The sequence below is a fragment of the Protopterus annectens genome, chromosome 11.part0 (assembly GCF_019279795.1).
Source record: "Protopterus annectens isolate FY-2018-M chromosome 11.part0, PAN1.0, whole genome shotgun sequence".
Lineage (NCBI taxonomy): Eukaryota > Metazoa > Chordata > Ceratodontiformes > Protopteridae > Protopterus > Protopterus annectens.
Window position 1 is genome coordinate 1,019,003,662 of NC_056745.1, and position 18,174 is coordinate 1,019,021,835.

General features: G+C 37.5%; 1 protein-coding gene across 5 annotated transcripts in view; it reads right to left on the reverse strand.

Moving 5' to 3' along the window:
* The window catches only part of TBC1D22A (TBC1 domain family member 22A), a 5,448,426-nt gene that overhangs the window by 1,466,305 nt on the left and 3,963,947 nt on the right, over positions 1–18,174 (reverse strand). For all 5 annotated transcript variants that reach the window (XM_044088378.1, XM_044088376.1, XM_044088377.1 and 2 more), the window contains one exon: positions 17,560–17,687. In XM_044088378.1, the coding sequence (XP_043944313.1) occupies positions 17,560–17,687 (128 nt within the window). The remainder of the gene's footprint in view (positions 1–17,559; positions 17,688–18,174) is intronic.

Genomic DNA, 18,174 nt, shown 5'->3' on the forward strand with positions numbered 1-18,174 from the left:
TAAAAGCGTTAAAACTGACATAAAAAAGTGGGTCTCCATGGGAGATACTTATGTCATTATTTCCAATGGAAATTAATTGACAGCAGACACATTTCTAAGTGATTCTCTTCGTGAATTTAAGCATTCTCAAGATGCTACACGGTGCATTTATTAACAGAGCACTCCTCAAAGGAGTTGTTTCCTCCTGAAAACAAGAGTGCAACTGAATACCATGAGAATACATTTAAATGAAAATTCAGAATCTGAAACCCTATCAACTATACTTCCCGCAAAGGTTAACATCATTTAAACCAGTTTAATCCTTGTACTCTGTCATATCTCTGGAGTTTTTCCCTTTACTTTAAAAACAAGAAATCAATAGTCAGGCATTAAGCAATATCCTTGGATTATTGACTTGAATGCTATCTAACAAGTATGCATGATAAGGCTGTTCAAACAAAAAAGCATTCACGTCAACAGCTGTCAAAATCAATGAATGTTTTAATGGCATTTGGACTTACAATCACATATCTCAAAGCAAAACAAAAGGGTTTTGGTTTTGTCAAGATACAATTGTAATGAGCTTAATTGCCCTTTCAATGTTTTCTCACAATGTTTCACCATATAACAGACCAAGGCTACACTTGTAAAATGGAAATGATTTATTCCCTTTACAATTACAAGAAAACAATATAAAGAACTACTGCATAAGGAAACTGACCGGTGCTGCTCTGTCAACTGCAATTATCCAAATAAGAAAATAAGCACTTGGAAAGGAAATACAATGGTATACTGCAATTAAAATTATGTTTTCATTCCTTCATTTATAAAGTTTGAAACACAATAGTCATACATCTTAATTGTCCAGATTTTTACAGAATGTCCAGATTTTTACCACTTATTTTTGGTCTGATCCTCATAAAATTTGTGGTTTTCTGGCAAACCAATGAGGAATGAAGTCACTAAATAATACTAAATAATGACAAATATTTGAGTTTCAGACTTCATATCCTTCATATAATAATAATAAATACCATTTGATCTGTCTTCCTAGCAACTTTTTAACTTTATAGAAGCAATATTTAAAATCTGTCCCTTTTTTGGGACCCTTGTCGTTATCCCCCCACAAACACACTTTTTATGACTTTGTCCAGATTTCTTGTGCGGCGAGGTTGAGAGGTATGACAAACATTTGTTTTATAATATTTTTATAAGTAATGAATTAAAATTACTTTTCAGGCCAAATACAGGTACAAAGTCAAATATATCATCAGCACAATTTATTTTATTATTTTAAGACAGGTATGCTGGACTCAACTGCCTATATATTTAGTTATGACCTTGTAATATGGCAAGGTAAGATAAAAGCATAATACAATATTAAAACACAATATGCATAAGAATACAATGCTTAAGTTTTCTTTCTTTCCGTAGTACATTTTCTAATGCCAGAGAACTAAATTTAACAGTCAACACACACTGCTGCTTTGTTTTAGAACTGCATATGAAAGTCTCGGCCACAGGATTTCCTAGACTGACAATAAACAGTAATCGGCCCTGCTCAGCACATTATGCAGAAATAATGAATGCATGATTTTCTGCACTTAATATACTTTTATGATCCTGCTGCAAGCCATTCCCACCACACTCATGTATATAGCTGATCAGTTTGGTTATTCCCACTCAATAAACACAGCCTCTGGTATGCTACTCCCCACCAAGGTAGATTCTCCCCATTTGGAAAATAAATCCATATTGGATATCAGCAATGCCCTGAGCTGGCTTTCTGGTTCAACTTCCTGAAAACAACGAACAGGCTGCTGCACCAACAGAAATTCCTTAAGTGGCTCATCTTGAAAGACAGAGAAAGAAGCCACTGACACCTTCATTTTCTTTACCATACCACCCAGAGACTGGACTGCAAGGCAGCCCCTTGCTCTCTACAGCCCCCTTAACAAAGCACAAAGCTGCAAGTGCTCCTAGCCACCATCCAGAAACAATGTATGCACTCTGTCCTCTATCCTTTCTGTACCTGCTCTCCAAAAACATACGATCATCATCACATTACAGAGGCAGATGTCAGTATCACAATCTGAGCCAACTATCTCTGTGACAACATATCAACCAGAAATGATGAGCATATTTCTTTTGTTTGACCACATCAGATACATCAGCAAATAAATGCTTTGACAGTTATGGCTCTGAAGGGTGTAGAAAGCAAGAAAACACACAAGTTATTAAATAAAACTTCATGGAACTGAATCAGAATGAAACCATACTACTACTACTGTCTTTCGGCTTTTCCCGGTTAGGGGTCGCCACAGCGGAACTCCGGTCCGCTAATGATTGGCAGTAGATTTTTACGTGCCGAGTTGCCGGCCCTGAAGCACAACCTTCAACAAAGGTACGCCCATTCACGCATGTCTCCACACAGAAGGCACTCTAGCTGAGAATCGAACAGGACAACGTCTTACTGTGAGGCGACAACGCTACCGCAGCACCACCACCGCAGTAACCCTACTCCAGATAACAAAAAAAAATGTTTTGAATAAATTAAGAATCTTCTTAGCAGGGAACTGGTGAGGAATGTAGTGGTGGAAACCAGAATGAATGTGACTATCCAGAATATACTTTCAACTAACAGTGAGCATTAAGAAAGGTTCAATATGCATGATACAGATAACTGAATTATGTCCAATACAGAAAAAATTAGTAGAAAGCTGTATGCATTCTAAGTCGGCAACAGTTCCCATTCATGTTGGATGTCATAGGGAAATAGACCACCAAGCGGTGTTATGAGGCCAACACCATAAGGCTGACAGTCAGTTAAAACTACTATTTGTGCTTCATTTTGACTTTTGGTCTTAATTTTAAACAACAACATAAACAATAAATGTGTGACAAAGACCAGGCACATATTACATGCATGCACGAGCATGCACACACACACACACACACACACACACACACACACACACACACACACACACACACACACACACACTTCACCTCTCTGATTTTACTGTTTTGTTTCTTTTTAGTTTATCACTCCTTTTGGATTTATATTCACTTCACCTTGTTACTAAATAACCTTTAGCATACAGAGTTTTGTGAAACCTTGTTCCTGTCCTGGATTTTGTTTTATTGGTACTCTTTCTGTTTATTTTAGTTTGAATTGTAAAAAGTGATTTGTGTTACATCAGGCTAGCTTTTAGGTGTAGGCTAGGCTCATTACTAGGTATGAGGTTGTCAATCATGGTTTATGGTCTTTCATGCTTTTTGTGTGTGTGTGTGTGTGTATATATATATATATATATATATATATATATATATATATATATATATGTTTACTATTGAATAAGCGAATGCACTTTGTTCGGACGGCCACCTCATCGACGTGTTTTCGCGAACTGAAACCACGAAAACTGTTCGCTAGCGAAACCCATTCGACATTCGACATTACCGGCCGCACAACACCTCCACACCCATGCTACCATGGGTCAGAAAGGGGCGAGGTTTTGCCATTCGCACATTTGGGATTCGGTGCGGTGACGATCGCATTTTCGCCTTTGTGCAAGTCGAGTCGCCCATGTCAGGATCGGCATTTCAATAGTAAACCTATATATATATATATATATATATATATATATATATATATATATATATATTAGTCTTCCATTGGTTAAAGTTGTTATTGAAAAGTTGATCTGATGAAGTCCAGTTGGGGACGAAAGCGCTTATCATAAATTAAAGCCGAGTTATTCTGGTAACTAAGCCTCTGAGTTTGTTTCTTCACTACCTTCACAGAGGAGGAATTAACACCTGAAGGTCTGGCCTGTTTATTACCGTTGCTTAATACTGCAACGTTAGTGTTTTTAATTTTTATTTTTCACAAATAACAAGGAAGTGAAGTAAGGCCTCTACCTCAATGCTGAGGACAGTTATATTCTAACATGTTTGTTGAGGTTTTTATCTTGTAACTAACAGGCTGACAAATAAAGGTGGTGTTTCAGGCATACCTCTCAAACTCTTAGTGCAAGAAATCTAGACAAGGCCTAACAAAATGGGGGGGGGGGGACAAAGGCACAAAAATAGGGACATATTTTAATTATTGCTCTTATAAACTTCAAAAGTTAATAAAAATAGCTGAAGGAAAAAATCCAAGTGGTAGCAAAGCAAATACAAGTCCTTTATTAAGCACTGGGAAGTGAAAAGTACAGTTTTGTACCTACCATAAATGTAAATGTCCGAGAGATATGCATCTGCAGTCCTAACAAATGGGTTGTCCTGGCCTCTCAGGCAGCCTCGATCGGCAGTTCCAAAGTGTCTGGCTGGCCTCGGCTGCTAGGAGCTAAATTTGGATAAATGCAAATGTTTCCAAACAATAGAGAAGCAAATAGAAAAGAACATGTATATATATATATACAAACAAATACATATAAATAGATTCCCCAGCTACACTAAGATGGCAAATAGACATCTACATTTATGGTAGGTACAAAACTGTACTATGTCTTCTTCAAGGATGCATCTGCAGTCTAACAATGGGGTAGAATACCATAGCCAAACTGGGGAGGAGGCAAGAGGAACTAAGAGTTTATGTGTGGAATGAGGTCTGATGTTTTCTGGAGTTGCCTTCCATGAAAAGGAGTAAAAAATCTCTAACAATTTCCTATCCATTTTTTTTGTGTGTTTTTTGAAATTGCTTTTCCTTCCCTGTTGCATATGCTATGCAGAAGCTGGTCAGTTTTCTATTGTTCTTGGTTCTGGTTCTGTCCAGGTAGGTAGCCGCAATTGTCTGTGTACATCCAAGCAATCTCTCAGAAACTGCCTGAGTAGAGGTTGAGAAAAAACTGGGAGATCCATGTTGTATTCTGCTTGAAATTGCTGGATGCATGAATCTTAATGGGAAATAAGACAGAGACCATTGGAAAAAAGCTCTGCTAATGCATGCCAGGATGTTATGTTTGTTTGCCAATGATGCATCTAATCCTTTTGTTTGTGAGATATGTGATGTATTGTTGAGGGTCTGAGGGCAGAGAAGATCTTAAATTCTTTTCTTTAAATTTTTCTGGGTTATTTTATATATTTTTATGTAAATGTGTTAAGTAGCTAGCTGCAGTGTTTTTAAGTTGGTTTTTTTTTTTTGTTTTGTGTTAGCGCCAATCTGGAGCTATCAAGATGATCCTCGGGTGATCTTCTTGATCTTCAGTAGCACTTTGTGCATCAAAGGAAGAAGGGTGAATGCATATGTGGTCAGGTTTTCCAACTGAAGGATAGGGGAGTCCACCACAAGCAAGTGGGTGGGGTGCGTCCTTGTGCAGAATTTTTCAGTTGGTGGTTGTGGTGGGGGGGTCTGCTTGGTGGTTCGAAATTTCCCCCCATTTCCTATTGTGATGGCTTTTGGATGCCCGTGGTGATAGTCTGGCTTGGGTGAGGCCTGTGGAAGGGGCAGTCCTTTGTTCAATTGAGCCTGGGCCCCCCCACTGGAATTCTTGCTTCAGCATGGAATTATTTGGATTTTTGTTAACTTCCTCATATGTAGTCTGGCATGTGGAATTAATATTTATGGATGCCATGATATGTAACCCAGGGCTTTTTTTTTTTTCCTTAAGCTGGCTCTGTGTTGTTTTTAATGCCATGAAATAAAGGTAGTGCTGCTGCTTTTTTTTTTGCTGTGAGGAATGCCATCTGGTTTGAAGTGTGTCCAGTTGCCCAGGAAGGTTATCCTTGGGACTTTGAATTTTGGAATAATGAGATATGTGTTTAGAGGCGGACAGGGAGGATAGGTCTCCATTGGTTCCTTTTCTTGGTGGTACTAAAAAGCCTTGAATAAAATCTTTGTCCTTGTTCCTGTCTGTAAAATCCATTTGTCTCCTGTAATATAATGACCTCTGGATTGACTCTGCCTCTAGGCGTCTATTTCTGCTTCTCTGGCTCTGGTGTGGTGTCTGGAAGAACCAATTCTTGGGAGGCCAGTTCCTACTAAACCTTGGAGGCTGGACTTGTAAGAATTGAACTGTGTGGACACAGATTTTTTTTTTCTCCCACCTTCTTCAACACTTGTGCAGGGGGGACACAAACAAACGCGCTTTTTTGGAGCATCTGCTAGAAGCTTTGACTGGTCATGGGTAAGTTGTAGATTTTAACCATGCATGCCTTCTGATCACTGATCACTGTACCAGCTATGATCTAAAGGAAGCCTCCAGTGCATAGCATCATAGCATTTTTTAATGATTACTGACCTGCTGATGCAGTTATGCACCAAGGGACTTAAGGGTAGGTTCAGGAGAGGAGGGTTTTTAGTTTTTTTTTTGAGCTGGATCTAACAGAATGAATTGATGATGAATTTGGATAGGGAATGCCCCAGAAGAGTAGCAGCCGAAAAAAAAAAAAGAAGTAAAAACTTTTTTACCCCATTCACCAATCCCCTAGATTCCCTTCAGAGGGAAGTTTTTGGCAGAAACAGCTGCTACAAAGGGGAAATAGGAATAGAAATAGTTTCAGGATCTGCCAATAGGAATAAAATGATAATGTATAACCTGTAGTATCTGTGTTTAAGTAAGGGGCGCAAGGGGGGAGGCAGGGAAGTACAAGCAACATACATAGCATCATCAGTACTGTACAAGCTGGAGAAAAGCTAAAGGCCTATGCTGTGGTAAATGCAAAAAGTCCTAAGCCTTTACTAAATTCTGAAAATCCTGGCAGCATCTGAAAATAGCATGCAAAGGTTTCCCCAAAAGCCCCAAAGTCAAAATTAGAGAAAAAGAGGGTGGAGGAGGTCTGCACCCTATCCTCAGAGTCCTCATATGGAGAATAAATCTATGATGGAGAATCTCATGTGAGGAGAGGATTTGAGAGGAAATCTGAAGAATTTGCTGAAATCTGGGGCTCTGCTCTGGTCAGGGGCAAGGCTCTCTGGAGGTCTCAAGAGGAGGAGAACTGGTGGGACCTGTCTCTAGGGATGATGAGAAAGAGTGATAGAAGCAGGGACTCCTCTGCTCAGAGCTAGGTAAGAGGAGGCCTTGAGGGCTTAGCAGCTTCCCTCTACTCTCACCAGACTCTGGTATAACTGAAAACCCAGTACTAGAAAGTTGGTGAAATTGTTGCAGTGTGTTGCGTCTCAGTCCAGACAGTCCAGACAGAAAACTAAGTTTTCCTCCTCTACAGATTCCTGTTGTCTTCCTTGGATTGTGCATTAGAGTGCTATAAGGTGCTCTACAAGGAAGAACAATAAACTAAATAAACCTCTTTTTATTTAAAGTCTGCAAAGCCCACAGAATACAGCTAGTCAAAATCTCCCCTAATGAAGCTGGCCAATCAAATGCAGACATGCTAATTCTTCAGTGGACTCTAAGCACAGTTATTTGGCTCGTGGAAGTCTTTACTTTCACCAGAGCTAGGTACACTACAGACACCATCCACAGGGGTGGGGGCTACTGAAGTTCTTACAGTACAATAATGCAGTCAGACCCCAGAAGGAAGACAGCTTTGTGATTTTCTCTTCTTCTTTGTAGTCTCATGTTGTCTTCTCCAGATTGTGCATTACAGCGCTGTTAGCAATATGATGCAGCATGCTGTTTCTAGCGTCACATTTTCTATTTACACGTAGCTGTATTTTTGTATGCTAAGCAATAAAAAAAGCTACAAAAAATTCTGAAAAAGTTTGCTCAAATTAAAATTTCACAATTCTAAAGAACTGCTAACCCAATGTTAAATAAAAGTGCATATCCACTGTAATTAATTAATAGAAATGACTTTTTTCATACAATTTAATATTTGTATAGCAAATACTTTTACATAATTATTATGTGCCTATCATGCATTATATGCTGCAAACACTGAACATTTTACAAATGAAGTTTGTTTTGATATTGCTGTCATTGCTGCCAGAAGGCTGTTTATATGTGACAGTGTGCCTGAAAATTTAAAAGATTGCTTTGAAGTCTTAAAAATATATTCCTAGCACACATCTATCATTATCCATATCTGCATGTGTGTGCCCAGGTACTCCATATAAATATATTCCATCACTACTTCATTCTGCGGACTGCTGTTCCGCTGTGGCAACCCCTAATAGGAAAAACCAAAGAGAGAAGACGACTAAACAGTATAATTGGAGATTGTGCGAGTCTGTTGCACTGCATGCATGCAAGCATATCTGTGTGCGTCCAAGTGCAGAAAAATCTAGCTCAAGTTCATATTTATTTCACATTTATTTCACTGCTTACTACCCAAGTATTTTACAAAACCAGCAACTCAAACAATGTCTTATGATGAATAAAATCCAATTGTATAACTGTAATATATGCAGTACATTTGCAGAAGACAATTCTCAAACAGTAAAAAAAAAGTTACAAGGCAGAAATTGGTAACATGCAACATTCATAGACACAATGTTGTTAAACCAGTTAAAATGAGAACTACAGCGCTTAAGTTTAAAAAAAGTTAACCCAGCACTAAAAGCTGCTGACCAGCTAACCAGTAATCAACTGCATCATTGTTGACCATGATGAACCACAGAACATTGAGCTACAGAAGTCCAAAAATAATTTTTTTACTGGCAAAAGCTGCCATGACAATAGCATCAAATTAATAGTTACAGTATTTTTACATGTGGTGCAAAACTAACAGTGTAGCAATAACAAAATTAAGAGTCTGCAGGCATCAAAGTACTCCCCACTGGTTTCACCAACCAGATTGTTCTAAATGCAATACAGTCCATGCTCATGCAGTCTCGAAACAGCACTCCCATTCGCATCATCACTGAAGCCACTAAAACCATTCCAGGGCTCAAATATAAGGATAATAAACCACAACTGTAACAGCAGCTAATGGAATGAAAAGAATGCTAAGTTAACAGCCCAGGCATCCATTAACAGTAAAATTAACTTGAGGAGAATATCTTCACAAATATTAGTTTAAAAAAAAAAAGTAAGTGTAGCATGCTCTGCAGTCTGGCAGTCATCCTCCATTGTTGGAAGTGAAACTATGACGGAAAAGTTTACATCTATATATTTGTAATTATGTGTATCTAGATATCTATATCTATATTTAGAGAATGGGTTTACTGTACATCAGTACACCATCATCAGTATCACATTCCCCCCTTCCCCTCCCCCCCTCTTTCATCCAAACCCCCCCCCTACACACGTAGGTCTTATATGTGTTATAAGTAACAAGAATTTAGCGCTTGGTAATATTACAATTTTTTACACCTAACGGAATGTTAGGTATACTACTTCAAGATGCCTGAATGTTTAGAAGAATATTCAGTCTTTTAAGGTATTTTAGTGTGAACAGTCACAGAACTGTAATTGTTGATGATCGTGTGAATAATAGTGTAGTCTATGGCATTTGTCAACGCATGTGCTAATGCTGCTTGTAAGAAGTCATACCTAACTAAAAGTTAGGTATTTTAACTCAATAGCCTTTAAATGGTTAGTAGAATGTTTTATAATTTTAAAGTTCTAACATATTTTATTTGTAATAGTTTTAGGGATGCAAAAAAGTTTTGATGCTTTTATAAACAGTAGCTATATTTGCTATTCCTATCAAGAGTGCTATGTGTTTAAATGTCACAGTGTTTAAATGGTTAGGTGAATGTTTTCATTTTTAACTGTTTTTAAATTGCACAGGATATGACATCAGATTGTTTATGTCACATCCTCTATAAATGTATGTGAAAGTTTTTGAAAAATTGTATAACGGCCTGAAGAAGACCTTGTTGAAAGTGCTTGCCGGATGTTAAATAAACTTTATTTTCCTTTAAACTTCGCTGAATGCTTGGATTAGTGCATTTGAATGTCTACAAGTTATTGTTCGGTGAAGTTAACTGATGCAATTGGAAGTTCCTGATAGTGCTGAATAGCAAGTTGTGACTTTTTGTAACTGACTTTTGAATTTAAAGAACAGTTGATGGTGTGCCATTACAGGCAGCCTTTTTGAGTATACATGGACATTGCTTTTCAAGAGTCCTGCTTCTCCGTGCAACAGTTTTGACTTTTTGGACTTGGTATTATTTATTTTCTTTTGTGCACGGAGCTTGTTGTGAGTGCTATCTTGTCTTTACATAGTATAATGCCTGTTTACTGCCCTTCCGCAGATGTCTGGCATCCGCGGCAGTTCTGATGTACTGCGCGCCTGCGCAGTACATCAGAGCTGTGGGCAAAAGCAACGGAGAAAGCAAGATCTCCGTTGCTTTTTTTACTGTTTCGCTATGTTAAATGGGTTTAACATAGCGAGACAGCTTTAAAATAAGCAACGGAGATGCCCGTTGCTTATTTTAAAACTGTCTCGCTATGTTAAACCCATTTAACATAGCGAAACAGTGTTTTAAAAGTAGAGTTATGCTAATGGAAAAAAGTCCGGGAGACCGGACCTTTTTCCATTAGTATAACTCGATTTACAATGTGCACGCTGGCCAATCAGCGTGCACGTTTTGGGGGGTCATGGTATAATATATATATATATATATATATATATATATATATATATATATATATATATATATATATATATATATATATATATATATATATATATATATATATATATAGATATATATAGATATATATATATATACACACATATATAATACAGACATACACACATATATATAGAAAAGTAGAGAGAGATAGATATTGAACCGAAGTACAGGTTTATAATGGCACAGTTTACTGTTTCATGATGGTGAGGGACAAAGGCCTGACTGACACCCAGATGTCACAAGTTCGAATAGTGGGTTAGGCACTGGATCAGCACAAAAAGGAGGATAGCAGTCAATACCAGCTGAACCATCTTGGAAGGAATTGATGGCAGGACACTGCTGTGGTGTCTGGAAATTCAGCAGAGGCACATCTCCATGACAGATAGCACAACAGCACAAGGCCAGAAAAAAGTGTCCACCGACTACAGCATGCACTGCTGATTGATGTCTTCAAATATAATTAATTCAGACACTGCTTCTATACAAGCTAGGACAGACACTATAATTGTGTTCTGAGAAAATATTTCAAACAGCATGCTGCAATTTGAAATAAAAAGGTATAGCCATGCTCTGTTTGTTAAGCAGCAGTGTTAATAACAAATACTGTCAAAAACTGCATAGCTGGGAGTGTAGTTAGTAACATCATAGAGACAAATAGATCACACTTATGCTACGACCTTGTTTACAACATGTTTTGTATAAAACAGAATATTATCAGGTGTAAAACAAATCACTGGATGTAAGAAGTAAGAAGTAATTTTCATGAGATGAAAAACCTTCCAGGACAGTATCTATCATTTAGAGAAAAGAATGTTTATTACATGATTTAACAGTCAAATAAGTAGTATGAATCGTGCTGGAAAATATTCCAAAAGAACCACCTAAGATGTGGAACTGCTGATTTTGAACTTTGTATGTGTATATGAGCTAGCCATTAAGTCTTCCATATTTAGATTCATTTTTTGTGATTATCAGGATATTGCTATCCTGTTCAGAATAAAAAGACACTTACTACAACATGATTTATGTTTCCAAAGATTTTATTTGAGATGAATTACAGTCATATTTTCAGCCAGCACTGTGGAAGCTAGACCTGCTTAGGCTGCCTCAAGTGTACGGTTAGAAACTAGACAAATTCGCTCATGCAACATGCCAGTGATAAAATACACTGGGAAAGTCAGAGCTTGGGTAGTTTTTCAGGATAGGAACAATTAGGATCCACTCTTAAATAATGGTGGCCCTGTTCTGGACAGGTAAAGCTACAACTTCAGGCCACTGGCACAAGACCACCCCTCTGGCTTGGGGGTGGCCAAAGATGCAGGGCCTAGTGTATGTGGTCATATGTAATTATATAATGATGATACATCAGCTGTGTCTTTAATGGGACTTACCAGTAACTGGTTTGGTGTGCCATGTGACTTCTTCACACAGTAATTCAGTAAAGTGTGCTGTTGAATGCACATCATGCTTAACATCTCTTCACTTGGTCATCTTAACTGTGTAGGCTTTACAGTGTCCATATTCTACACGATGTCAGAATTATACTTAGCTGGCCACCATATGCTGCATTTTTGTGCTGCACTAATTTTGGAACTTCAGAAGCTATTTTCTACAGTCTGACTTCTTCTTAAAGATGACTACCATACACCATATAAGTGCATTGACATGTTAGTCTCATTTTTTTATTTTTGATGTAAAAAAATAACCATTCCCAATCTGTTTTTGCATTTTTGAGGTATTACTGTTAAAATGACTAACATTACAGTTTTTTGCATATAAAAATTATGATTTCACAAATTTTGCAATTAATTTTTCAATCTTCCCTCATATGCCTGTTGAATCACTATTTCAGCAACTGTAGTTCTTCATGTTTTGGCTCAAAATAGGTTCACTGTAACCACCGCTCTTTAGAGAAACATGGAAACTTGCCTGCAAATTATGGGTTCAAAAATTTCAGCGGTATCTCTCTGTGAGCATAAAAGGGAAAAAATCCAATGTGCATTTTCATTAGCATCAAATCTGAGGAAGTAATTATACTATTTAATAATTAAACCCTCACTAGTCTAGAGGAGAGACAAGTAATTTGCATTGACCAAAATATTTCAGGCTTATTGTCAGACAAAGAATCATCTAGCATACAACCACAAAGTGTTATTTTTCACAAGATATCCTGGGTTTTAGAAGCAAATGTATGCTTACATGACCAAAATAAAATATAGAGTGAAAGAGTGTTGGTTTTCTGACTTGTATGAATGACTAATAAATTACAGAATTGTGTGCAGAATCAAAAATGATAGAGTCAGGGACAGACTACTGAGAGAAGCTAAATAAAGCACTGTACACCTGAACATGAGCTTTCTAGCATTCCACTTAAGAACATGGTTTGAAGAACTGGAGGTCAGAAAATAAATGCTACGAGTAACCGTTAAATAAAACAAGAAAGAAAAAGAAAAATGAAATTACTGGCAAAATCATGGTTTCCAAGATGCAGTCTGGTAGTAAATGAGCAATCAGACATGACATCCAATGCAAGCAAATGTGGCTAAAGCTTCAAGAAAACATACTGGGGAAGCATTAATCAAGCTTTCAGGCAAGGCAAAAGCCATGATAATTTTGCTAAGATTATGAAAGTTGAGATATGTTGCTTCAAAAAGTACATTTTTCAAATGTTTAGCAATATTTCTGATATTTTCTTTGATATTTTATCTGCTGTACACTTTAAGGTATTTCTTTCTTTTACTGTAGAGTTTATTTATGTGGGAACACCATGATAGTTGTTTTTGAATTTCACAACATATTTTGATCTCAATGGGACTGCCAGTTCAATACATGTATCTAGGTTGGCATAGAACTCTTATGCAGCAACCTGCTGTGTCAGTTTTGGGGTTGATACTGCTATAAGTTAATTTTGAAATTTCATCATATAATTTAATGAGATTAGTGCATTTAAAAGCCTTGAATTCTGAGTTATTACATAGTTCCTGGAGATTTTATGGGTGAAGGTCATTAGCTTATGAGCTGAGTTAACTGAGGACGTAAATACCAGGGGAATACTGCATGCAGCAGTAATATTTATAAGGGCTAAGTCTAGAATATTATGTCTTCTAGTTAGTTTGTTAAGTATCTGGTCTGGAGAGTTGCTGTTTATTAAATCTAAGAATGTGTGGGCATGGCCAATGCTGGAAGTATAGGGATTCCAATTTAATGAAGGGTAATAAAAGTCTCCCAAAATAATGGAAGTTCTTGTTTATGGGGAATTCACCAAGTACTTTTAAGAAAATTACAGGACTTTAAGGTGAACAGAGGATGTTGTGTAGCAAGCTATGATTTGATAATGGTCCTGTTTAGTGTGATCTGGAGTTTGCTGAGTTCAGTTTGACCATTTCAGGAAATCTGTCTGGAGGTGATATGATCAATTACAAAACAGGAAATCCCACTACAGTTGTCGTTGGGTCTGAAGGCATGGTAGGCACAAAATGCTGGTAGACAGGCTGTGTTTTCTATACCTTTAAACCATGTTTTAGTAATAAGACAAATATGGGTATATTCCAGATGCAGGGGAGTCTCTCAGTAGAGCAGTTTGTTTGTGAGACTTCTAGCATTTAGCAGAGTCACTTTACTATGATCTTGCTTTGGATTTAATATGTTTGCCCTTTAGTCAGATTCTGCCTAAAAAAGGCACTACGTGGGCAGAAAAGGATTTAGCCAGAATACAGAAGACTTGGAACAATACAAGTAATCTTTTGGATAGCCCCAGAATGCCAACTGTTGAATCCAATTATCTTTTCTTTGAATCATTTTTGGGGAAGAAAGGATTCTGTTCAGAACCAGGGGCTTGTCTGCATTTGTGACATGGATGGAGTGTTCTGACATTTGTCTCTGCATATCCCTCAGTGTTTTGTTCCCTAAGTAGTTTATCCCAACAAGGACTACTAGCATGTCTCGGTCATATTTGTTAGATGAAGGGGTCTTAAGGATCCTTGAGATATTGGAGATCCTGGGCCCAGAAAGGCAAGTCACCATTACACTTTGTCCAGCCAAGTGAATAGGGCTTCTGTGTGCATAATTATACAGTCATTGTTCTATAAAACACTTTTACTTGCAGATTTGTCTGCTGTAATGGATTTGTGATGATTTGTCTCTTGGTAGCTCTTTGTTGTGAGAGTGCCAGAAGGTGATATATATATATATATATATATATATATATATATATATATATATATATATATATATATATACATTGGTCTACCTGATAACACCGACACGTGAAAACACTGACAACAAAATCACAGACACCACAAAACCGGTTCAAAATCACGAAACTTCACATGCCCGACAAACCACAATCCTAACAATCAACAAACAAAACAAATCCCCTGTTCAAAAAGTACACACACAACACAAGCACACCAAAATCCTTACAAACCTACACTAAACCTTACATACACAACTATCTATGCACTAACCTTAACCCAAACCCTAACCCTAAGGTCCGCCACTACTGCACACTCACCTATCCCGCGCCCTAACCCTAACTCACTTAACCCGCCCCTAACCCTACAGTCTGTCACTATCGCACACTCACCTGACCCGCGCCCTAACCCTAACTCACTTAATCCACCCCTAACCCCACACTTACCTTAACATGTCGGTGTTCTCAGCGTCGGGATTTTCAACTGTCGATCATTTCCGTTGTCGATCTTCCGATGTCGGTGTTCTCGTCACTGGCGTTTTGCAGTTTCGGCGTTATCAGGTAGATCCATATATATATATATATATATATATATATATATATATATATATATATATGGGTCTACTACCATAGATCGAAATTACACTATTTCGAAATACGATAGTAGTGTCCCACTAACGTGAAAGTGCACTTCAACGAAAGTGCACTTTCGTGAAAGTCACTAAGTCGAACGGGACATTTCCTGCACTGTGGTGCGGTAGTGACGGACCTTACGGTGAGGGCTTGGGTTAAGGACAGTGGATAGCTAGTAAGGCTATCCACTATCCTTAACCAAACCCTAACCCTAAGGTCCGTGACTATCACACCACAGTACAAGAAATAGGTCCGTAACTACTGCTCAGTGGAGGAAATACAATTTCCTGCACTGTGGTGCAGTAGTCATGGACCTTAGGGTTAGGGCTTAGGTTAAGGATAGTGGATAGCCCTACTAGCTATCCACTATCCATTACCCAAGCCTTAACCCTTCGTTCGTTCTAGTAACTTTCGCGAAAGTGCACTTTCATTGAAATGCACTTTCGCGTTAGTGGGACACTACTATCGTATTTCGAAATAGTGTAATTTCGATCTACAGTAGTAGACCCATTTATATATATATATATATATATATATATATATATATATGGGTTCATGTCATTTGATCGACAGTTCATTTGATCGACAGTTCATTTGATGAGACAGTTCATTTGATCGACAAGCATTTGCCCCCTTCCCCAATGTTGTGCGACCCTGGAGTTGATATATATAGTTAGGGGGGGTGTGGGGGGCCGATCAAATGAACTGTCGACCAAATGAACTGTCGATCAAATGACATGAACCCATATATATATATATATATATATATATATATATATATATATATATATATATATATATAGCTAAATAAGTTTATGAACTATATTACAGAGTGATGAAAAACTATGCTGATTTTCTTATGAAAGGATTTATTACCAGCAGAGAGTAGGTATATGTGACTAAATGAGGTGGTTAAGGTAGTGGGCAGGGGAATACAACCCAACACAGAGTAATTGTACACAAATTAAGTAACTTTTTTTTTTCTGCAACTATGGGAAACTAAATGAAGGATTTCACGGTTTAGTTGCAATGCAGCTATGGGCATTGTAGAGCAGCTAATGGTTTGTAATTGTAACTATGAGCAATGTGTACTAGCTACAGGCTGCTTAGAGCAATGCAGCACAGCTATGGACTCCTGGTGGTCTCCAGGAACAAGCTGAGTAGCCAAGCAAAGATAAGCATAAGTTAGTGTTTGTCAGTTAAGGTAAGCTGCATGCTATGACTACACTATAAAGAACAAGGATAAAATGTCTGTTGACAAAGATGCATACTGTGACTACAGTACACATTCAGGATCATGGCAAGTTACCTCTCCTGTTAAATATGACATTTGGCCTGAAATGTTTAGAGACAAGATCATTTAAGGTCGATACTGGTGCATAATACAATGTATTTTTGGAAACTATGGCTAAGTCAGTGAATCTGCCACAGACTGCGTACAAAGATCAGTGCACCCTTCCAATATATTCTGTGCGTAATCTGAAGGCTGTGAGTTAGATTTTGACTGAGTGCGATAACAAATGTAGAAAATGGAACCTGATGGTAGTATTAAGCATTTAAACAGACTAAATATGCTGGGTCATAATGCAAATTTGTGTAACCATGCAGTTCTCATCCATGGATCTAGCAATGCATCAGACTTTCCATATTACTTTTTCAGTCCTCAAATAACCTCCCAGTCTCCTTGCTTTCTCATGCTGCTGAATACATAAATGATGCCTGCTGATACAGCAAAGGTAAACCACAGCAATTACATATCAATTCTTTAGAACTTTTTTTGCCATGCTTTCTAAACAACCAAAAGAAGGGTACTATGGCTTGTAATGCATCCCACTGCATTACGATTTAATTTCACTTGGGAAACACAACACAGAAAACACAGCAGTGGCATAAAGAACAGCAAAAGAACCACTCCTATACTCTCCATATCCCTTCCTCCAATAACTAACTAACTAAATAAATAAATATACATACTGTTCCACTTACTGTGTTATAATGTAATTAAACACATACGGGTTTGCAGTCTAATGACTAAGCAACTGACTTCCATCATTAATGCTCTTGTTTACTTAACTACAACAAAAGGCTATGACAAGTAATAAATCCTGACTGTCATTTCGAATGCACATTTATGACACGGGGCTGCCTTAACAAGTATTTAAATTCTGCCATCAGAAAGTCCACATTATAATAATTAGAAGTAAGATGCTGAACAACTGCTTTACCTGAGGCCATTTATTAACATTAAATGCACGCATTTCCTCACCTGGTATGTGTCCCAGAGCCTAATGGTGCACCTCAGAGGAAGTTCTCTCATTAACAGATTGTTCATCCAGCGGAAGGAAAACTGCAGATAACTTACATCACACTGCTGCAGATGGTTGTGGACTTGTTCTGCAAGGCAAAATGGTGTGATTATTTTTCATAATTTGTTTTTTTACAACTCTAAGCATCTTGTCAGCGGTACAAAAATATGACAGAAAAGCAATGTATAAAAATCAGGACAGTAAACCATAATCAATAATGCACATGTTTTAAAAAAAAGGCACTTGTAATATCTGCAAGGAGGCAGAGTGAGAAAGTACAAAGGGAACTGTAATGCAACCTCTTTAATAACTAAGTTAAGAAACCAAAATTTCACTGAACGTTCATCAAATGTTACATTGCTAGCTTTATAAGTGCTTACTGATAGCTCCAAAATAAAATTATAATTTCTCATTATTTGAATCAAAATTAAGTCAAATTTGTTAGCATAAACTGTTAAATCATACCAGTACATAGCAATTGTGCTGCACTATTGAGTGTTATAAATAGTTTATAAGCATTTGTAAGAACCATTAGTTTGCCACAATTAATGTAAAATTATGCATTCCATCCTGGG